Source organism: Oryzias latipes, chromosome 5, assembly GCF_002234675.1.
Source record: "Oryzias latipes chromosome 5, ASM223467v1".
NCBI lineage: Eukaryota > Metazoa > Chordata > Actinopteri > Beloniformes > Adrianichthyidae > Oryzias > Oryzias latipes.
The window spans coordinates 25,301,161-25,322,459 of NC_019863.2; the positions used below are offsets into that span (position 1 = coordinate 25,301,161).

At 42.4% G+C, this 21,299-nt stretch overlaps 1 protein-coding gene across 3 annotated transcripts; it reads left to right on the forward strand.

Moving 5' to 3' along the window:
- The first annotated feature begins 5,248 nt into the window (after positions 1-5,248).
- efcc1 (EF-hand and coiled-coil domain containing 1) lies at positions 5,249-19,438 on the forward strand. Of its 3 annotated transcripts, none has more exons than XM_020703436.2 (9): positions 5,249-6,128; positions 7,214-7,575; positions 15,148-15,290; positions 15,508-15,589; positions 16,470-16,608; positions 16,731-16,769; positions 17,371-17,529; positions 19,018-19,087; positions 19,165-19,438. In XM_020703436.2, exons 1-9 carry the CDS (start codon positions 5,448-5,450, stop codon positions 19,287-19,289), a joined length of 1,800 nt encoding a protein of 599 aa, XP_020559095.1. In that variant the 5' UTR covers positions 5,249-5,447; the 3' UTR covers positions 19,290-19,438. The 3 variants fall into 3 exon arrangements, with proteins under 3 accessions (XP_020559095.1, XP_020559094.1, XP_004069262.2); XM_020703435.2 differs by having other exon boundaries at positions 5,252-6,128; positions 15,508-15,643; XM_004069214.4 differs by lacking the exon at positions 16,731-16,769 and having other exon boundaries at positions 5,257-6,128; positions 15,508-15,643.
- The last annotated feature ends 1,861 nt before the right edge of the window (positions 19,439-21,299 follow it).

The window sequence follows — 21,299 nt, forward strand, 5'->3', positions numbered from 1 at the left end:
TTGAGAGCAAAATTCTCTGTGAATGACCCTACTTAGGCTTCTGGATCATTTAAAGTCCCACTCATATTTTTGATCTGTTGTAAATTGTCCCCAATGGTCTTTATGCAGTTTTTAAGCAAAATGAAAAACCTCTCATTTTCTTGGACATATTTTGTGTAGCACGATAGGAGGTCTGAGTTGTGGGCGGGACTGTAAGCACGGAAGGAAGCCTCTGGTGATATCCCATCATCCCTTTCTTAACAGTCTCTCCCCTTAATGCATCTATTTGTCTGCCAGCAAATGTGGTTTTAACCTGTTTAAATGAAAAAGCATTTCTGGTATTGACCTTTATTTTGAATTATGAGACACATATGCTTTCATATATTACAACCGTAAAACAGTTCATTACTAATACTACATTAGCAATTACTCCAGGTGAATTTAGCACAAATTTGTATTTAGCTCCGTCAGGTGTTTGTAGGAGTGAGGTGTGACACAAACCTTTACTTGTTGAGTCAACACGCACAAACAGAACCAGCTGCAACTTGTTAAATGTTTTATTCGTTCATTTATTTGCCTTTACAGGGAAATGCATAACATAGTGCCTAAAATTAATTAATATCCAAAGCTAAAACAACTTTCAAATACACACCCGGCCTGAAATACCCTTTAGTAGTAACCAGTGGTGGTTCTACACTAACTAGAGGAGAGCTGTCATTTCAAGCTGTTGCTCCTCATCTTTGGAACTCCCTCCCTCTGTTGTTGCGTCAATATCGACTCCTTGTGTGTTTTAAATCTCAGGTCAAGAAGTTTTTATTCAGGAGAGCTTTTAGTTAATTTTAGTCCTTGTTTTTCTACGTTTTACTGTGTTTTGTTTTATTATTATTATTATTGTATTTTATTACTTTTTGTGTTTTTAGAGGATTTTATGCTTTCTTTAAAGCACTTTGTGATTCGTTCTGGGAAAAGTGCTATAGAAATAATGATATTCTATTCTATTCTATACTAACTTACTCCCTGGGCGAGTAACACCCCACCCCCCACCCCTGTGTTCCCTATCTTTTATTTGGTCATTTTACACAAAAATGCATGAATTTTCTAGACTTGTAACACGCTTTAGGTTTTGGGCCGAAGAACATAAACATTTACTGAACATACTAAAGCTAAACTTTTACACCTTTTAAACATTTAAAACGTAAATCATTGAACATAAATATGAATTAAAAACAGACAGGAACATAACTCCAGAATAACTCAAGTTAAACCTTTAATAACGTATAATATTTTGCTCTCCATAAAAATATATTCTCTCAAAAATATACAAATATGAACACGCAAAACAAAATAAACAAAGCCTGGAAATATTAATAAGAAAAAGAAATCATGTCTTTCTGTTTTCTTTGCTCTTATAATTTTTTAGAGATGGAGTCCTCCATCATTTTTATCAATCAGTTCATTTCTTGGTGTGTGACGTCCTGTGTGTGTCTTTGTGAAACAGATCAGAAGCATTGGATCTAAAAAAAAAAAACTGTTATTGTGGATATCATTTTGAGGTCTTAAAAAACATTAAAAACTAAATCATAGAACTCATGAATGGGATTACTCCAAAATTATTTGGCATTTCCCTAATTGTGTGTAACACCAACAGTAAAAATCATCCAAAAAACCTCAATCCATTCATAAACATCTATAATTTATTTATGATCTCATAAAGTCCCCCCCATCCCCCGCCTTCCTTCTTGCATACCGTCTCTATGACGGGAGCGCGCAGCGCAGCTGCGGCCTAGAGTTGATTGTTAGAGAGTTCTGATCTTCTGTCCCCCGGCCTAACCCTGGTGGAGGGAACCGGGGCCCTCTGTCACGGCGGCCCTGTCCTTGGGGTGCTGGCTTCCTGGGCCCGGCGGCCCTCTCTCCACGCAGGGAGAGGAATCCCTGAGCTCTCTGGCAAGACCGGGAGCCGGGGATCATATCACATCTGAGCCGGGGGTGTCCGTGTCCCAGTGGCATGGGTTCTGGTCCTGGCCCCTGGGCGCCGGCCTTCTTCGTATTTTCCAACTGCGGGTAAGCCTGGTCGGGCCATATTTATAGCACCCCTTGGGGACCCTTGATCCTCTTGGGCATTCTTCTCCCGGGCGGGGTGGCCGCTCCCTGCCTTGCTCTCTCCTGGACTGACCGTGGCCTGGGGGGGGCTGCCTGGAGCGTGGGGGCGGGTCTTCCCTGGGGGGCCCTGCCTCGTTCCTGGGGCGGAGGGATGCTCAGGACTCCTGGGAGGTGGTGGGCCGCCTGTCTGGGGCTTGGGGTGCCCCCCTGAGGCGGGCCCCTCGTTGTGCCCCCTGGGTGCGCTGGGGAGGCTGCTCTACAGGGTGGGCTGGTGCTTGCACTCTCTACCCCCTGCGCCCCCCTGCTCTCTGGCATTGGGGGCCGCTGTGGCGGTCCCGCTGGCCCTGCTCGGGGTGGCGGATGTGGTTGCCCGGCAGGAGGTGCTTCTCTATCTTCTGTACTGTGCGGGTGTTGGGGGGTCCCGGCTGCCGCTGCTGCTGCAGTGGGGCCCTTGGTAGGGGGGCGGCTGGGTTCTCTCCCTCTTTTTACGTTCCATCATCCACCCCAGAAGAACATAAACACTGACTTGAGCACAGGTGCTATCTCACTTTTGCGCAAACAGTTTGCGTGACTGAATGAAATGTTTCACACGTGTTAGTCTGAATGCATAAGTAAGCGTGTGTGAATGTTAATAATAATAATGGATTGGATTTATCTGCGCTTTTCAAGACACCCAAAGCGCTTACATTGTGTCCATTATTCATTCACTCCTCATTCATACTTGGTGATGGTAAGCTACGGTTGTAGCCACAGCTGCCCTGGGGCAGACTGACAGAGGCGTGGCTGCCATTTCGCGCCTATGGCCCCTCTGACCATCACCGGGACATTCATACACATTCACACACCAGTGGAGCCACGGAGGGTGAAGTGTCTTACCCAAGGACACAACGACATTTTGGCTGGTGGGAGCGGGGATTGAACCGCCAACCCTTCGATCATTGGACGACCCGCTCAACCACCTGAGCCACTGTCGCCCTGTACTATGTTAGCGGTAGTATGTCCATGTGTAACTAAATACACCAACTGGTGCAGCTCGGACACATCCTCAGTGATGAACCCAGGGTCTCGGGGTGTTTTGGGTCTTAGATCATCATACACCCTCACCTGGGCGACCTAGCCTGGGGTGATCAGTCCCCAGCTTGTGTCCGAGGAGCGCTACACCACAAATCTGCCCTTTTGATCCACAGCCACCTAGAAGCTCTTTCTGCTGCCTCACTGATGGTTTTGGTGGCTTTTCTCTCCTGCAACCCTCGAATACCCAGGAGCTTGAGTACTCAGTGCAGGGATTGCCCTGGGAAACCCCTGCAGCCCACTTCAAATGGCTCACAATGTGCCCTCCAGCCACTCATCCTAAAGGCCTCCACCAGTTCAAGTATCTGGTCCTCTTCCCCTCGTTAGCCTCGCACATCCGATCTTCCCAGGGTACTGTAAGTTCTAGCAGCACCACTTGCTTTGTGGCGTCTGATGTTAAAACCAGGTCTGGCCTGAGGGAAGTCTCTGCAATTTGCTCTGGAAACTTCAGCTTTCTCCCCAGGTCCACCTGTAATCTCCAGTCACGAGCTGAGGCTAGCAGCCCAGTTGAGGTCTTGCGCTGTGCTTGTGGTTTCTCTCCTTCCCTGACAAAAGTAATATTGTTCCTTTCTGGGAGCTGGTGTTTGCTTTGCTGAATTCCTATACAGATGGTGGCAGCCACTGCCCTCAAAACCTGAACTTGTTTGTGTGTGAACACTTTTGGAGCCAACAGGTGTGTTTGTAACTTTTGAGTGTGTGTGTGGACAGGCCCCGCCCATTTGAGATTTTTCATAGATTTTAACCTGTCAGTTGTGATTATAAAGCTCCAGCAACTTGTTGCTTTCTGACACTTCATGATCCCCCCCCCCTTATCTGTCATCCTTCTCTCTTCTTTCCTCCTTTTCTTTTCTGTCCGGTCCAACAAAAAATATTTACAAATATAATTAACATGAATAAAGTTTAGCTGAAATTACAAAGTGAGTTTATTTAAATATACATCTGGTGTATCATAAGATTCATAACCCCCGTTGTAAAAGTGAAATATGTCCAACACAAAAGGCTTTCAGCTCTCATCTGTTTGCTTAGCTGTTGGACAGGACTAGTGAAGAAAAAAATAGAGTTGATTGTTAGAGAGAAAAAGACTCCCAATTACCTGTGTTAGTGTGATTCACCCAGGCACTGGTGAGTTGCCCCCCCTCTCGTATTTTTTGACTTGTTATGTTCCAAAGACTCAAAGAGGTGTGGGCGCGAGTGTCTTGCAGCAGAGGGCGGTGGTCACGTGCATGTTGGGTCTGCTGTGTCGGAGCGGGGAATTGTGGGAAATAATCCCCATTGCCTGCTCTGGTCGAAATTGGGTTGAGCACGGGTTTTTCTTCTTCCTGAGTGCCTTTTCATGTGGCTATTTTACGTTGTTTCACTCTTAGTTATTTCATCCTTTTTTTTTATAAGTGTGGAGAGGGGAGGGGATGAAGAGATTGGTGGATGTTCAGTGTCAGCTGTGTCATAATAAAAGGCTGAAGCAGGCATGTCAGAATAAAAACTGAAAGTCTCTTGTTTGTCATAGCTATTTCCATATGTGTAACACTGCGGGCACTGAAGATGCTGCCCCCATCATGTGTCGCCCTGGGCTACCGCTCACCTTGCCCATATCAAACACTGCCACAGGTAGTAACTGTTGAGCATCAAAATTCAAATTGTTTTGAACCATTGTGATTGTTGTGGAGAAAAACCAAATCACAAGCCTAAAGAAACACACAGCAAAAGTCCCGTCAGGAAAACTAATGACTCTCTTTCAACTTTCAAAATATTTTGGAAAAGCAGCAGTAGAGAACCTCAGCAGTGTAATAACGCAGAAAAGACTATTAACTCACTTCCATAACTGCTTTTGCAAGAGACAAAACACCGCACTAATCCAGGATTAAATTCTCACAACTAAAACAGTTTGAGTTTGTCTTAAGTCGGTTTGTGTCGCAGCTTGGTGACCTCTGCTTAGCTCTGAATTGCTGAAGCCTCCTTGCCCCTTTCTTTTGCCCCTGGCCCCCAGCAGCACCCCCTCGGGAGAGCAAATGTATGTGGGGGGGGGGGTCATTGATCATAGAGTCCAGATCCACTCCTGCATGCACGCGGAAAGCAGCTCGCGCAGCTACAATTACGTGATTCAAGAGCGCGCGGAGTTTGGATTGCGCGCGTGCCTGTCCTCAAGCTGGAGAACCGTTAGAGCTCGACCCGAGCGCATGAGAAACGTTTACACACCTGGTGGTAATTAGGTGTCGTGCGCGCGCCCGCAGCCTTTGAGGGGGCGGGTCCTCGTTTATATCTGTTCCTCTGCGCTCCGCGGGTCTGATCCAGCAGCGCGGATGAAATGTTCGGGCATGGACGCGGCGGACTGCAGTGACCCGTACGGCCGACCCGCGCGCAGGACGCAGTGGATCGTCAGCACGCTGGCGTACCACTACGGACTGGACCGCGGGGTCGAGAACGAAATCATAGTTCTGGCCACCGGGCTGGATCAATATCTGCAGGAGATCTTCCACCACCTGGACTACCGAGGCGCGGGCAGGATCCCCGTGGGGGACTTCAGCGCACTGTGCGAAGTTCTGGGACTGAAGCAGGACCAGGAGTGCGCCGGAGTGTTGGAAGGGTTACCCGGCGAGATCTCCTTCAGGCTCTTCCACGCTCGACTGTGCGGATACTTCAGCTCCAAGGCGGGCTGTGGCTACGAGAACGGGCGGCTGCTGGTCGGGGAGGACAGCGAGCACATAGAGACTCAGATCCGGCTGAGGACCCCCCTGAAGCGGCGAGAGAAGCTGCTGTCCGTGGGGGCGAGCGGCCGCTCCTCTCCATGCGCGGAGGAGCGCCACGCCCCCGGCTGCAGACTCGGGTCCTGCTCCAGGGAGTGTTATGAGGAGATCGTGGCACTCGAGGAGGCAGAAGACCGCATAGGAAAGCTGGAGGACGAGAACGCCAGTTTGAGGGAGCTGATTGAGGACATGCGCGCCGCCCTGCAGAGCAGCGACGCCCGCTGCCTGGCCCTTCAGGTGGGAAACCGGCGCTCCTCTTCACCGTCTAGAGCAGTGCCATTTGGATCGATTTTTCACTGAAAAGGGCCACAAAGTCGCAATTCACCCTTCAGAAAAATATGACACTAATTTCTATTTATGTTACTATTATATGGACTATTACAGATCCTTGAATTTATTCAAAAATAAAAAAAAATCCATTTTATAATGTGGTGCGCCTCAATAGTGCTTACTGATCCCCAGTTAATTTTCAGTGGAATAGGACACAAATCTATCATGATGTTTTAGTTTGACTTGTGATACATATTGTCCTTCATACTGTTTGTGAAAGAGTTAAATAAAGTTTGAATTAGTTTCCTTACTTACTTTTTAAAGTTTTCCAACTGAAGAAAACTTCAAATCTTCTTTAACCAGAGAGCCATAAAGAACCACATGTCAGGTTGCAGACTCCTGGTTCAGAGGATTAGTTACTGTGGGTCAGCCAAGTCTTGTGGAGGAGCTATAATGTTGGCTACTTTGCCAGAAATCATCCTTAGTCTCTGGATGTTTGTTCTGCAGATCCATCGTTGTCTTACCTTCAAACTCCAAGTCGAACCTGAACTTTTCTGACTTTCAATCTCCTTAAAAATAATCAGTTTAAAGTAATCTGAAGATGTTTTCCCATTTCCTGAATGTACAGAAAAAAGGAAAATTATCAAAATTTCAAAACTGTTTTAGTCTTCACTTCAAACTTTTAACTAAAAAGTCATTTTGATTATTAAAAACAGATGCAGATAGAATTCAAAATCAGATTTGATTTTTGGCTGTAAAGTCTGGATGCAGAGGAATAAGTGAATCTTTAGATGTATCAAAACTGCTTTTTAAAGTCTGATGCAATTATACCCAAAAAACTGGTGATTTACTGAACAAAAAATAACAATACTTGATAAATGACACTGTCCTTTATGAACTGTTACGTCAGCTTTATTGCGTGCTTACATTTTTTGCTTGACTGTGAATTTGGCCTCCAGGCTGTCATTGTGGACACACACTTGGAGGAAGGTACATATGCAGATCTTTTTTGGTGTCACCATGATCTTTTACTACCTCTTGTCCTCCTGCAGGTAGGACTCTGGAAAAGTCGCCTCAAACAGAAGCCAGAAGAAGGATGTTTTGTTTCAGAGCAGAGAGCAGTGGGTCTGCAGAGCATCGTTCAGGAGGTGGGTCTGCTGCACCACTCCAGAGGCTGGCTGCTGGAGGACGCTCTGCGATGTAGTCAGAGACTGGAACAGGAGCTGTGGAGCTCCAGGGAGACGGTGGTTGCTCTACAGAGGGAGCAGCTGTCCATGAGGAAAAAGGTGGAGGAGGCCAGGCAGGCGCTTCGCATCAGCCTGGGTAAAGTGAAGGATCTGGAGGTGAAGGCCCGTGATGTGCCAGCACTGCAGAGGTACATCCTGCAGCTGAAGTCAGAAATGCTCTGTCAAAGGTGAGAGCAAACGCTTGCTGTCTGAGAACCTCTCAGTGTCTGTGATAAAGAACAGAAGCATCAGTTTTTCTCCCCTTTACTTCTGCAAGTCTGCTTCATCACTGCTTCAGTTAGATCTGCTTCATGCTTCATCACTGCTTCATTCAGATCTGTTTTATTCTTGATGTTGTACAGCTACAAACATGCATGCAAGTTCCAGCAGTAATAATTGATATCTTTGAGTTTCCGTGCATGCTGTTGCCCAACATAGGAGTTAACATGCATGGATCTTTTAACACACTTACATTAATGTCTGGCATTTCTTTTCTGAAAAGACTGGATTTAAAGTTTTCATTAGCAGACACTGTGTTTACGTGTGCCCCGCTAGTTTCTGTTACAGGGATCCCCTTAATATTATTGTATGTTTAAGTACCAGCAATGAAACACCAGAAAAATTAACAGAACTGCTGTGATTATTTTTTTTTTCTTTCATTTTTTTATACACAATATTGCATTCTTTTGGAGATGACTTGATGGTTTAAAACAGAAGGCAGAGGGTTGAAAATGTCACCTGATCAGAGAGGTTACAAACAAGACTGCTATTTAAAGATAGTCGACTGGAGGGTTCTCCATGTCACAAACAAGATGATTATTCTATTTCAGTAATCATGAAGACACTGATAAATGATCGAGAAGCTTTCTATGAGAACAAAAAACAGACATTTTCCTCAAACAGTGATCTCATGGAAGCCAGAACTGTAATGTCAAGGTAAAACTGATGTAGACATTCTCCATGTGTGTGTGGGGGGTGTTGAGTTTTCACAAGTGAGCAAAGGGAGGCCTGCACTCCTGCACTCCATGAAGGTGGGAAACAGAAGTGAGACACAAGCAGGGCTTGGTCTCTTTATTTTGTTTGTTTCAAACTCTTTTTTTTTCATTGTTTCCTGATCTAACTGCAGTAAGAGCTCCCTGTGAGCTCTGATTCAGTTGTTGTTTATGATTATTTTGGTTTTGTTTTACCGGATTTTCATTGTTGAACAGTTCTCCAGGATGATCCTTGCTTTACTGGCTGCTGATCTCCTGCATTGGAGGATTATTTTCAAGTCTAGGTTGTGCCCAAATTCCTACAACCATTATTTAATGCACTAAATCAGTGGTTCTCAAACTTTTTATCTCGTTCCCCCCTTTGGAGATGGAAAGATGTTCACCCCCCCCCCCCCCCCCCCCACACACACACACAGCGAAAAACCTGTGACAAAATAAGCCAAAATGTTTAACTTTAATACCATATCAAAATTATAAACATTCCTGCTGCTAGAGACTTGAAAAAAGAAATAAAGGACCATTTACTTTGTAAGATTAATCTTTGTTTTCAAAGTGGCAACAGCAGAAAAGCCGACCTCTCAAAGATGGGACGTAGCATGGAAGCAGAATCCCCACAGCCTTCTGCCCTATGAGTGGATGCTCCCCACCCAGCCAGAATTCAGGGAGTGTCTGTGCTGTAAACTTCTTCCTCAGGGTGGAGTCTGATGTGATTTCAATGAACTGATCCTCCTCAGCAGAGATGTTGCTGCTTTAAATAGATTTCTCAGCCAGTCGCATTGAGCACTGTTGTCTGGGAAATATTTGAGAAAGAATCCTGGCAGGGAAGACATTCTCAAAGTAAATAATCCTTTATACAAAGTATCAATAAATTTAAAAAATGATCATTCACTTTGTATGTTCTTATTCTGTAGGCGCATTCTCCCTGGGGGGGTGCGGAGGTATTACATCCATTATACATGCATTTCTAAATTCTTGAACAAATCTGATCAGAGTTGCAAAGAAAGGCAGGTGTAGGTATCCAATCCGTACTGTCGCATGTGCGAAATGCGTCAACATCCGGAAGACATTACCATTCTTTCAAGACGATAAAACCGCCGTTAACAAGAATAATTACGTCTCCAAATGTCACGGATGGAATTAAAGTTAAAAGTTAAAGTCCCATTATCTGTCACACATTGAGGTGTGTGACATTTGTTCTCCGCATTTGACCCATCCACTGGGGGAGCGGTGAGCTGCAGACACAGGCATGCTCAGGAACCATTTGGTGGATTAAACCCCCAATTATACCCCTTAATGCTGTGTCAAGCAAGGAGGCATTGGGTCCCATTTTTAGAGTCTTTGGTATGAGTTGACCTGGATTTGAACACCTGACCTTACAGTCACAGGGTGGACACTCTTCCACAAGGCCACTGAGCTGGTTTGAATTAGATTAGGATTAGATTAGATAAATTAGGTTTATGTGACGTAAAACATGGATATGTGGTCCTGAAGCCCGTTTTGTCTATGTTCCGCGCCAAAAAATTCCAAAGTCCAAACACTGGTCGACCTCATCCCCCCTTCCCTGCCTTGTCCCATTGGGGGCCTCGCGCCCCCCCTGAGATGCCTCTGTGCCCCCCCCAAGGCGAGACGCGCCCCCCAGTTTCAGAACTACCGCACTATATAGTGTCCTTGCCATTTTATAGAACTGTGGGAATCTACATTTCCAAAATCGAGTGTCCTAGAAATTTCCCAGAAGTCTCTGCTAAAAACCAGCGTGCATTGATGCTCACTAGATCGGTGAATATAGACCATTTGAACGATTAGTTGTGTGAAAATAATGTATGTAAATTAATATTTGTATAAATCATCCAACTTTTTATCATCAGAAAACTGGATTAATGAATAGTCTTCATAAAATGTTCATATTTATTAGCTGTTTACTTTGGGAAATCTGTGACTCCCTATTTGATGTTTAAACTTCTTGTTTTTTAAAGCAGTTAGCATGGTCTCTGAATTGCTTTTAAAATCCAGGACACTAGATAGTCTTGGACTATATAGTTTTTTAGTAGTTAGGGAGTAGGGAGGAAATTTGGACATAGATGGTTGGCTGCTCTGATGCCACCTTTCTCAGATATGGAAGGTGGTTTGCTTAGATGCTTAATAACTTTTTGGCATTTGTTCCAAATATATTGCCAGATTTATAAAATAAGTTTTTAGAACTTCTAAAATATGCTTTCTTTGATAGATTTGATTATTTCTGTTATTGTAAAAATGGCTTGTGTTATATTTCTGTATCAATGCTTTTTGAGCATTGTTGAAATGGTTGCATACATGGTAACCCTTGAATCACTGATCTGTTTCAGACTGATATCTGTTTACTGCGAAGCTTTAAAACAGACTTTTACTGCTGAGATTAATGAAATTCTGTTAGAAGTTTTACTCTCTGCAGTTGCTTTATTTAAGGCTCAGTACAGAGAAAACTACCATAAAATAAACATAAGTGGAAAACTAGTCTTAAAAATCGTCTGAAATTTTATTCGTGCTTGGTTTGATTTTGTTTTATTGTTTTTAGTGCTCCATATGGTTGTGTTGGTCATAAGAAAAGAGGGAAAAAAACTAATTTCTGCCTTTTATAAGTAGGTGATTCAAAACTAAACAGAATTAAAATAATTAAGGTTTGAGTTCATAAATGTTTTCATTGTAACCATTTCCTCTATTCTTAGAACCTAACTAGCATGTTGGGGTGTTGAGCGTGTCCAGAGAAGGAGGGACTTGTTACGACAGGTTGCATGCAGGACGGCTGTGGTGTTCAGGCCGTCCTTGGTGAATCATCCCTTCCAGCAGACCAGACACAGTTACATGGTTCACCTGAATTCTGAGAGTTCTTTGCTTCCCTGACGCTCCTGTGGGCTCCCGTGTTTCTGTGTTCAGACCCGGCTCTGTGTGTGGCTGTCGCAGGGAACCATTCATTTTATGGAAGCCTGCAAATGGTTGCCTGAAGAACAAAGCTGCTGGTTTTATGTTTTTGTGTGCGTCACTTGTTCTTGCAGCAGCCATGTTATCAGCTTGCTTAAACCACCATAGAAGGGAGGCTCCTTCATGGTATTGCAGATTTTCTACTCTATTTTCCAGTCATCCCTGCTTTTCCAGCTGCTGATTTGCTGGATTGTATTTTTAGGATTTTAGTTATTTGATCAGTCGGTTAAAAGTTTTAACCAACTAATGGCGCAGGGAATGTTGGGAAAGGAGGTTGCTCTAAGTCTTTAATGACTACAATAATGCAAGCTGCAATGAAGTAATGTGACCACAACAGTGTACAACAAGTTATCACAGATCTCTCCAGTATTTACCATGAATAAACACCAGAGTTTGTACTAAGGATGCAACAATTCCACGATTTTGTTCTACTTAGATTTTTATTTTTATTTTTTATTTTGGGGCACAGCTTTGTTTCGGTTTGATATATGTATTACAAAATGTCAACAAATTACAAAAAAATTTAATAAATCTCTTTTTTTACTGATGGTAACAATGGAAAAAAAACTTTCATCTGAATTTTACTAAGCCTGGTGTAATTTAAGAAACCAACATTAAATATATTAAATTTAGCACAACACATGTCGATACTTTTAATGTAAACCTATGCAGAAGGGATGCAACAATTCACTTTGTCCACGGTTTGGGTTAACAGTGTGATTAACCGTTTGGTTGTAGACCGAGAATTGTGGCATCCCTAGTGTGAACCCAGAGTACCGGTAATTCACTGTTCAGGTATCGTTTATGACATACTTTTGTGCAAACGCTCAGCTACTACAAGCCTTCAGATTATTTGGGTCATATAAGGAATCTAGAAAATGATGTGCAAAAGGTTCTGAAACAACATTCGCTCCTCATGAAAACAATTAGGTGTCCCACAAGGATAAATTCTACAATCTTTTCCTTTTTTATCTTGCCATTTATGAACATAGAAGGTGATGCTGCCATCTGCCTCAGCAAAAACAGCAGAGCTGTTAAGCAAAGAGCTGCTCTGAGTCGGTCAGTGAAGTGATGGACTGAAACCCTGCGATACAAAATTATCGTTAACTATCAAAGCGTTCCACTAGTAGGCTTTTAAACGTTGATTGATTCATTTCATTTTATTTTCAAGCGCAAAATTAAGCCCCCAGTCTAACTGTATTTTATGGATACATTTTTACACATTAAACATATAAACACAAACAAATTTAAAAAACGTCAAGGTTCTAAAAACACTTCACATGTGACAGATCAGATCAAATTGAATCAAATAAATCTTTCTTTGATTTGCACTATTATCACACTTGATACAATGCCTCATCAGGCTTCTCTTTTCCTGTTTGGCTTCTCCATTTTTTTAATGAAATAATATTTTTAGCTAATTTAAATTGGATCAGAAACATGACAGGAAGCTGATTTTTTTTTTCTTATTTGAGCCAAAGTATTGGCTCTTTTTATGGGCCTTCTGATTGGCTGGTGGGGGGACCCAACAAAGATTCAAACTTTACTTTGTCCTGCCCCATTTTCAGAGCTTTGTGGAGGACAGATCAAATTCCATCATTCCTCCTTTTATGCTGAATTCTTACCTTGCAGAATAAATAAGTAACATCAGAGACAGTAAATGTTTAATTAACCTAGATGGAGATTTTAGGAGTTTTCTGGGGTAGTTATCTAGTTTTCTGCATGATTGCATCAGTGTGACAAAAGCTGCTGACGTTTACCTTCCAGAGGAGAGAAGCAGCTGGATGAAATGAGAGATGATGTACGTGGGAGGGAATGGAGGTTGGAAAGGCGGGTTACTGCTGTGCATGTGAACAAATCCTGAGTTAAGAACTCAATATGTAGGGTTAAGATGTTCCCCTGAGTTTATATGAAACCAAATCCATGCCAGGCTGTTATTCAAAGGGGAGGTATCCGTGCAGCAGCATTTCATCAATAATCCAATTTACGTCTGATGTTAGAATCCTGCCTAGTTTAAGTTGTATTTTTAGTTGCATGTCAAAGTATTAAAATATTGTTTCTACACTTTACTTTTGTTTCAGGTGCTTATGATCACAAAAAACAGCGTTGAGATTATGTCAGAAAAATGACTTTGGTCCGAAAACCATTTTGAACAGCAGCATCAGTGCCCTGCATCTGTGTGAGTGCAGTCCCCCCCCCCCCCCCCCCCCCCCCCCCCCATGCCTGTATGAGAAAAAGGCTTTCTGCAGGCTCCCTTCTGTGTGCCAGAGTCTCCAGAGCAACCAGACAGCTTTGTTTGTTCTCCCTGGTCTGAATACAGCTGCACTTCGCCCCCACTATGGCCCACACACAACTTTTCAGAGAAGTTCCCGTCTCCCTGCAGATTTGCATGAAGTCACAGAGATGCAGAGGGAGACGTTGTCCTCCTGCCAACTTGCCTTGGCTCCTCCCCTTCTCCTCCTTTTGTTTGCTTTTTCAGAGTCAGGCGGCTCCAAATCTACGAGACTTTCCCTTTTTTTTTGCCAAGTCGACTTCATCTGGAAACACTTAAACGGTGATTTATGAAGCTCCTCTGTTACGTTTCCTCCAGCTTGACAGAGTGCAGAGTTAAAAAAGTGGAGATTTGGAAGCGTAATTCTCCTAAACTCCAGCCTTGTTTCGAGAAGGTGTAGAATAGAGATAAAAAATAACTGCTTAGTCTTTGCACCAGCAGAGAAGCTTTTCTTTTTTTCTTTTTTTTTTTTGTCTTTGAGCGTTCACTTTGCTTTAAATGCTTTAAAAGACGACCATTACAACAAAAACCTGAAACTCCAAAATCTTTGAAATTTACATGTACGGTAACTCTCATTCATCTTCTAAACCCGAAAATTCATCTTTGTCCCTTTCGGGGTCACGGGATCGCCGGTGCCTATCTCGGCCACTCGTGGGCGAAGCAGGGGACATTCTGGACATGTCGCTATTCTGTTGCAGGGCCACAAATCACACACCCATGCACTCCCAGGGACTATGAACCCATGAAGCATGTTTTTTTTTTTTTACAGTGGGGGGACAGTCCCCGGAGGAAACCCATGCATGCACAGGGAGAACATGCAAACATCACACAGAAAGGTCCCCCCTTGGTGTTCTGTTTCGGACCTGCCAGGACTTGAACCAGGGCTAACCACTACGCCACCGTGCAGCCTCATTTAACTTGCAATTAAAAAATGTAATACACTTGATTTAATTCAAAGTAACCAAAGAAAAATATTTTCACAGTCATGCATGCCAACGGTCTCACACATAACTCAGAGGTTTATTTCTGCAGAACGTATGTCCTCCAAAAACGGCACTTTGGCTAAAAACGGTATAATTGGAATTAAAAGACCACTGAGAATACTGTTATGCACCCTATGTCTAGGGTTGTGGGGCATAACATAAATAAGAAAAATGACCCAAAATACGAAAAGTAAGCCCTCAAAAACCACCAAATTTAATAAAGCTGCCAAAACCAATTTCTGTACAAATGAGGATTTATTGTCCCAAATGTAAAGGTGACAAAAGGAAAGAAAAAGGAGCATCTAACTTCAGGGTGATCACAGGCCAAAATAATAAACAAAACGGAACTAACTCAAATGTCAAATGTTCTACCTGACCCTCCAGAAACCAAAGTAAAAATAAATGACAGAGTCTGACCTGTCTTTAAAAAAGTTACAGAAAGATACCAAGTTACTGCTTGTGAAACGCTTAAGTGTTCTCTCAATGTGTGGCTGGTTTGGCCTGAACATTTCTCATGGGTGCAGATCTTTCCACTCACCTGCCAGTTCTGCCTTTCAGGTCAGAAGCATCAAAACTACAACTCTCAGGAAGCAGTGGTTCAGAGCTGAGTGCCAACGGCGGAACCAGCTGGAGATGTTGCTCTGACACCCGTCATGACCGGTGTCCGCCCCCAGGCTGTGCCGTGACCACCCCTGACAAGAGTGAGAAGCTGCACCTGTAGTAAAGTGTCTGAGCTTTGTATGCTGTCTGCTGCAGAGTCCAACACCAGTACTTCACTTTTACATTCATGCTCACCTCTAGAAATGTCTGTTAACTTGAATGCTTTATAAAATATAATCATAGAGATTTTTAAAGAATTGCTGTCATGAATCCGGCACATGATGAAGGTTTACATCATGATGATGTGTTTTGGGGCAGTGGAGGAGCAGCTCTTCCGGTCGGTGGAGGGCCAGGCAGCTTCAGATGAGGAAGAGGAGAAGTGGAGTGATCACCAGCAGAGGCAGGTTGATGAGGTGAAGCGAATCCTGACACGGCTTTCCAGCTGCAGTGAAGGGTATGGTTCCTCCTCTTCATCGCTGTTCAATAGTGATCCCACAGTGCACAGAACAGGTGCTTCCTTCTGGGACTTAAATCCAGTGAAATCCGTTGCCGATGTGAGTCTGTCTTAAAGAAGTTAACTATACATTTGTAGCTGACAGTGCAGCTTCTCTGATCTGCCAAAGTTTATAGACAGACATTACCTTTGGGACTGAAATGACAGGTGGGACAAATAGGCCTATCAATGTTTAGAACACTCTGAGGAAGAGGGTTTTAAAGCTAAGGAATTACAGATTACTTGTTTATTAAAAGGCCATGCCCACAATTTTTACTTTAAAAAGAAAAAATCCTTAATAAAAATGAAATGTGTTTTAAAGCGCTCTTGCCTCACTGCAAGAAGACCCTGGTTCATGTCCCAGCTTGGACCCCCCTGTGTGGAACTTGCATGCTCTCCCCGTGCATGAGTGGGTCTTCTCCAGGGACCCCAGGTTTTCTCCCAAGCCCCTAACAGCTGCCTAGTTTATAACTCAGGCCTCAAATTATGGAGTAAAAACGGTATAATATATATAATATATTTCTGGTTTTGTTTTTATCTGTCTGGACTTTTTGTTTATCTTTCCAACATTCATCCTTTTCTCTCTATTTAAACAAAAAAATTCAGATAACCGTGTATCAAAACAAAGTGTTTCAATTTTGTGTTTTTCCCAACTACTGCTGAATAAAAAACAGCAGCTGTGTTAAAGAAAATGAAATAATGCGACAGAAGTGGAGTAAAAAGTAGTTCAAACAGTGTTTTGGTTTGATGAATGACCGTGACTGATGGAATATCTGCTCCCAAGCAGGTGTGAAAACAGGATATTCCGGAAATGGATGTCTCAGTTGGAAAGTTCCCGGAGTGATCAGGGTTGCAGCGCCGTGCTGGAGCTCCTGCGGAGGAGGCTGGAGCTGAAGGAGGCCCAGCCAGAGGTCAGCATGGATCAGGTATGAAGCAGACCTCTTCTTCATCACGCCAGAGGGCGGCCTGGTAACCTTTTCTTTCTGCCACTTCACCCCTGTGAGAATCTTCTTCTCCTCTATGAGCTGCACTCACTCCTCCTCGCCAGATGACAAAACGATGCTTAAAAGTGTCCACTACTTCAAAGGTCAGACCCCTGCTAATGTTATTATACTGCTACTCCCACTTACATTTGTGCAGCCAGCGAAACTTTCACAGAAACCCCCTCATCCTGCCTCATGACACTCAGAACAGTTGGAAGGAAGAGCTCTGGCACAGTTCAACCATAATTTTCTCAACACAGGAAGATGCAGAAGTGGGGGTGGTTTGGTAATGGGTTTCCAGAAGATGTTATTCCACAAAGAGGAAACAATTCTAATAAAGTTCTCACTGCGTTTATGCAATCCATGTGTGGGCTCCGACCTTTTTCTCGATGACTTGAGTGCACTCACACTTCCTGTGGGGGTTTTTTGTGGTCAGAAAATGTGAACTTTAGCAACTCAGAACATGCAAATCACATTTACAGTGGTCTGATTTTCACAGTTCCGTCTTCAATCTCCTTCAACTTTATGAAACATGTTCCTGTTATATTTACAAACCTCAATAACAAAACCAGGACCATCAAAGAACTTGAGCGATTAGTTTGACAAAGAATGAGTCATATTTTCATGTGGCGTTGTACAGCAACGTGTGTGAGGGAGTGGAGGCACATTGTGTTCTGGTTCCATGTGGTGGTGTTTTTCTTTTAGATGAAGGAGTCCCAGGTGCAGGAGCTGCAGCAGAAGGCTGAGGAGACGGGGCTCCTTCAGGCAGAGCTGCACATGCTGGAGACGGGAAAGGTTCGTCTGTCGCTGCTGGAGGAGAAGCTTGGGGACATCCTCCAGTTCCTGCATGAGCTCAGAGACCTGGTTGGTAAAACCTGTAATTTTGGGTTGAAACTCAGGCATATAGGTTTTATCAGATAGAATACTGTATTTTTTGGATTATAAATTGCAGGGTTTTTCCATAGTTTGACTTAATAGTGATTTTTAATAAATATATCTGCTCATATGTTTGTTTGTTTTCCAAATAACAACCGTTAGAGGGCACTGTAGGTGTGTGCATATCAGTATTTGCTACTGACAGCAATGCATAAGTGTCGCTCAGTCTAATCAACAGAGGAAAATCTGATCGTTCTCCTGCTAAACTTTATATTTTTCTTTTTTTCCCCTCAAAACAGCAAAGTCAAGATTGTCAAATGTTACTCTTGTTTTTATTTTTTCCTTCCTTTGACTAATACTGGAGCAAGTCTTTAAACTGGATCACTGAGAGACGAAAATACTCCTCCATTCAGACGAAGCTCCTACAATAGATGGCAAACTTCATCTCATGGACCATAGGGTTTCATCTCTGCTCTTTGCAGATGACGTTGTCCTGTTGGCTTCATTAAGCCAGGACCTCCAGCATGCATTGGAGTGGTTTGTGGTAGAGTGTGAAATGGCCGGGATGAGGGTCAGCACTGCTAAATCTGAGGCCATGGTTCTCGACCAAAGAAAGGTGCCATCTCTCGGTGGGTAGAGTGTCCCTGCCCCAGGTGGAGAAGTTTAAATATCTTGGAGTCTTGTCCATGAGTATGGGAAGACAGGAGCATGAGATTGACAGGCGGATCGGAGCAGCGTCCGTAGTTATGCGGTCGCTGTATCGGTCCGTTGCGGTGAGGAGAGAGCTGAGTCAATAAGCAAAGCTTTCAATTTACCGGTCGATCTTCCTCTGTAGCAGATGGTCCAACAAGTAACAAAAGAGTGATGCAGAATTTTATTGTTTTAGAACAAAATGTAATGTTTTTTGGGTGAATATCACTCTAAAGATTTAATCTGCTCCTTTTTTCTGATTTTCCAAATTGACTTCTATTTTCACAGAAATATCGTCCTGTTGTCCTCTACAGTGGACGTGTTGGGAAATTAAAATAAAAACATTTTAAAAAAAATTAAAATTGTAAGGGGTTTATTTAGGCCCAAATAGATAGGAAATCACAAAAAAACAGAAATTGTAAGACACTTTTTTTCCTCGGTTCTCAGGAGGATATGACTTTTTCTTCCTTATTATGTTTTATTTTTTATGGCTGCTGCAACTTATACGCCAGAGGAACTTATTGTCCAAAAATTACAGTACTGAAGAAATAAGTCAGCCGATCTAAACTCTTGGGACCTTGTGTCCACATGGGTGGGCATCACATTTTTGGTTACATCACCACAGTAGTTAATTCTGCTTAACTGGAGCCCTGTGACTATATGTTTACAGGGTTAGCTCAAATATTAGCTTAGGTTTTAAGAGGTTAAGGATGGTCGTTTATTTTTCAATTCTCACATCCAAGTGCTGTCAGTGATCAGTGCACCTGTCTGTCTCTGGCACTTCAGGACATCTCCCGGAGGTCTCTTGGGAAGATCTTGGTTAGCACGTTGGAGTCTGGCAGTGACCCACAGCACAGTCAGTGTGAACATGAAGCAGTAGGTTACTCTATGATTCCCCACCACCACCACTCACTCTGCTCTGTTTCCACACAGGCAAAGCTCACATCCTGGAGGTGCTCAACGCTCTCTGTCATGAACTGGCTTCATGTGAACTTCTGCCTCCAGGAGGCGCACTCGAGTCAACCTCAAACCAGCAAACTCTCATCATCTCCTGCTAAACAATACTGCAGTAAAAAGTCAAACATCAGGTTGATGGATGTAAATGGTGTATTATACTGTAGCTCATATAAGTGTGAAGTGATAAACTGTAATTAGCAGGCAAACTGCTTTAATTATAAGATAATAAAGTGATGAATTTTTTGCTTTATTTCAGGATTAACTGACTGATGCATGAATTATGAAAGCTTTTGTCATGTTCATCTCTGAAGGGTTTTAAGTCTTTCCAGGACTTGGGGGGGGGGGGGGGAATATTTTTAATGTCTAATCCAGTGGACCACAAAAAACAGTGAAGCAATTACATGATTTTTGTTAAAAAGATTATCTTAACTGTACTAAACAACTTAAAAATTAGTGAACAACAGATTACATCAAAAAGTTTTTGGTGTAATCCATCTAGTGTTTAAGCAATGGGCAGGGAAAAATCAAGGAAAAATCTTGCTTAATGGAAGATAAGGAAGAAAACTTCCTGAAGAGCCAGACTCAATACAGACACCAATCTGCTGAGACCGGTTCGGCTCAGGAAAGAGACAGACAAACATGGAAAAACATCTGCTGTAGGGTGAAACAATGGAGGTTAGTTACTGCAGCAGGAGAGAAGAGGAAGCAGATGAACACCAAGTCACAGAATATCTGCTTAAAAGGTAAATATCTTTGTAAACGGAGCAACCAGAGTAAAAGATGAACTCAAAAATCTCTTGAACATCCGTTATGGACAGAAAACATAAGTAAATAATTACAGTGGCTTTTTTTTTAGCAAAGGAGAGCAGCTGAATGAATGAGGGGAGTATTGATCAGAACAGATCCTGGCTTTCTTTTAAATTAGAGAAACCACAGAGCTGTTCATTAGTTACCTCCCACAGATGGGATGTGACTCTCCATCAACATCTCTCCCTTTTTTAAAGCCCTTTTCCTCTTTTGGATCTTTTACCCACAGCACGAGTGACTATCTTAAAAAATAAAGTTATTTCAAACAATGCAATACAAAAAAGGCTTCTACGGTATACTTTTACATGAATACTTTATGAGAAATTGTTCTGGTTTGCTTGAAAACCCAATGAAATAATCTATTTAAAAACATAAAATTTACAGGTAATAGTCATAATAACTGGATAACATATTACATTTTGTTTTGTTTTTAAATAACTTAAAAAATCAACTTAATTCAAATTCAGATTTTATTCTATAAGGAACTGTGTTACTGAATAAGTCTGTTGGAGAATCTTGAATTGGTGTTTTTTATTTTAGCGGAAATTATCCAATTTTTATAGATTTAGAATGTTCTTTAAACCGTATTTCATTTTTCCAAGTACAGATCAGCAGTTTGGCCATATCATCAGTTTTCTTCAATTATACCAGGGCCTGTTGATGAAACTTGGGTATAACTTAATCTGTCATTTAATCATGTCAAAATTATATGTGGTTTGAATTTCAGTTTTTACAAAGGTAATAAAAATAGATCTCCAGATATGGGACCACAAAGAATCAGAATGAGACAAACGTTCAGCCAATACCCCAACCCCTAGCAACAAGTAGTTCACTTGAAGTTTATTTTGTTAAATATACTTGAGTTAGAAAAGCAAGTCGATAGACCATGGAAGTTTAGGCCTTTATACGGAACACTTCTTGAAACAAAATTGAAACATCTAAGTTAATTATATACATATATAGATGGATGGATAGATAGATGGATGGATAGATAGATACATGGATAGATGGGGATAGATGTTGCACTAGACTACTTTTTGCTAAGGGAAGCTATTGAAGCTGATTGAATCTTCAGAGTGTTTCTACATCCTCTGAAAGTGAATTATGATTAAATATATCCTAGGTTATATATGTAACACTAATTCTTATCCCACAAAAGATTTAAAACTATAAACATCAAACTAATAAATTCTTCAGGTATGACACGCCCCTTTCAAGGAATAGCAAATTATTTGTCTGATTGTTAATTTTTTATTTATTGTTAAAGTTTAACTAAATGTTTTACAGAACATTTACTGTGTACT

Excerpts from the sequence above, each read along its gene's own strand:
- efcc1 (XM_020703435.2), top strand. The coding sequence starts at position 5,448 with ATGAAATGTTCGGGCATGGACGCGGCGGACTGCAGTGACCCGTACGGC. Across the intron at positions 17,530-19,017 it reads TGCATGAGCTCAGAGACCTG|GACATCTCCCGGAGGTCTCT; the intron begins GTTGGTAAAACC and ends CTGGCACTTCAG. Across the intron at positions 19,088-19,164 it reads TGGCAGTGACCCACAGCACA|GCAAAGCTCACATCCTGGAG; the intron begins GTCAGTGTGAAC and ends GTTTCCACACAG.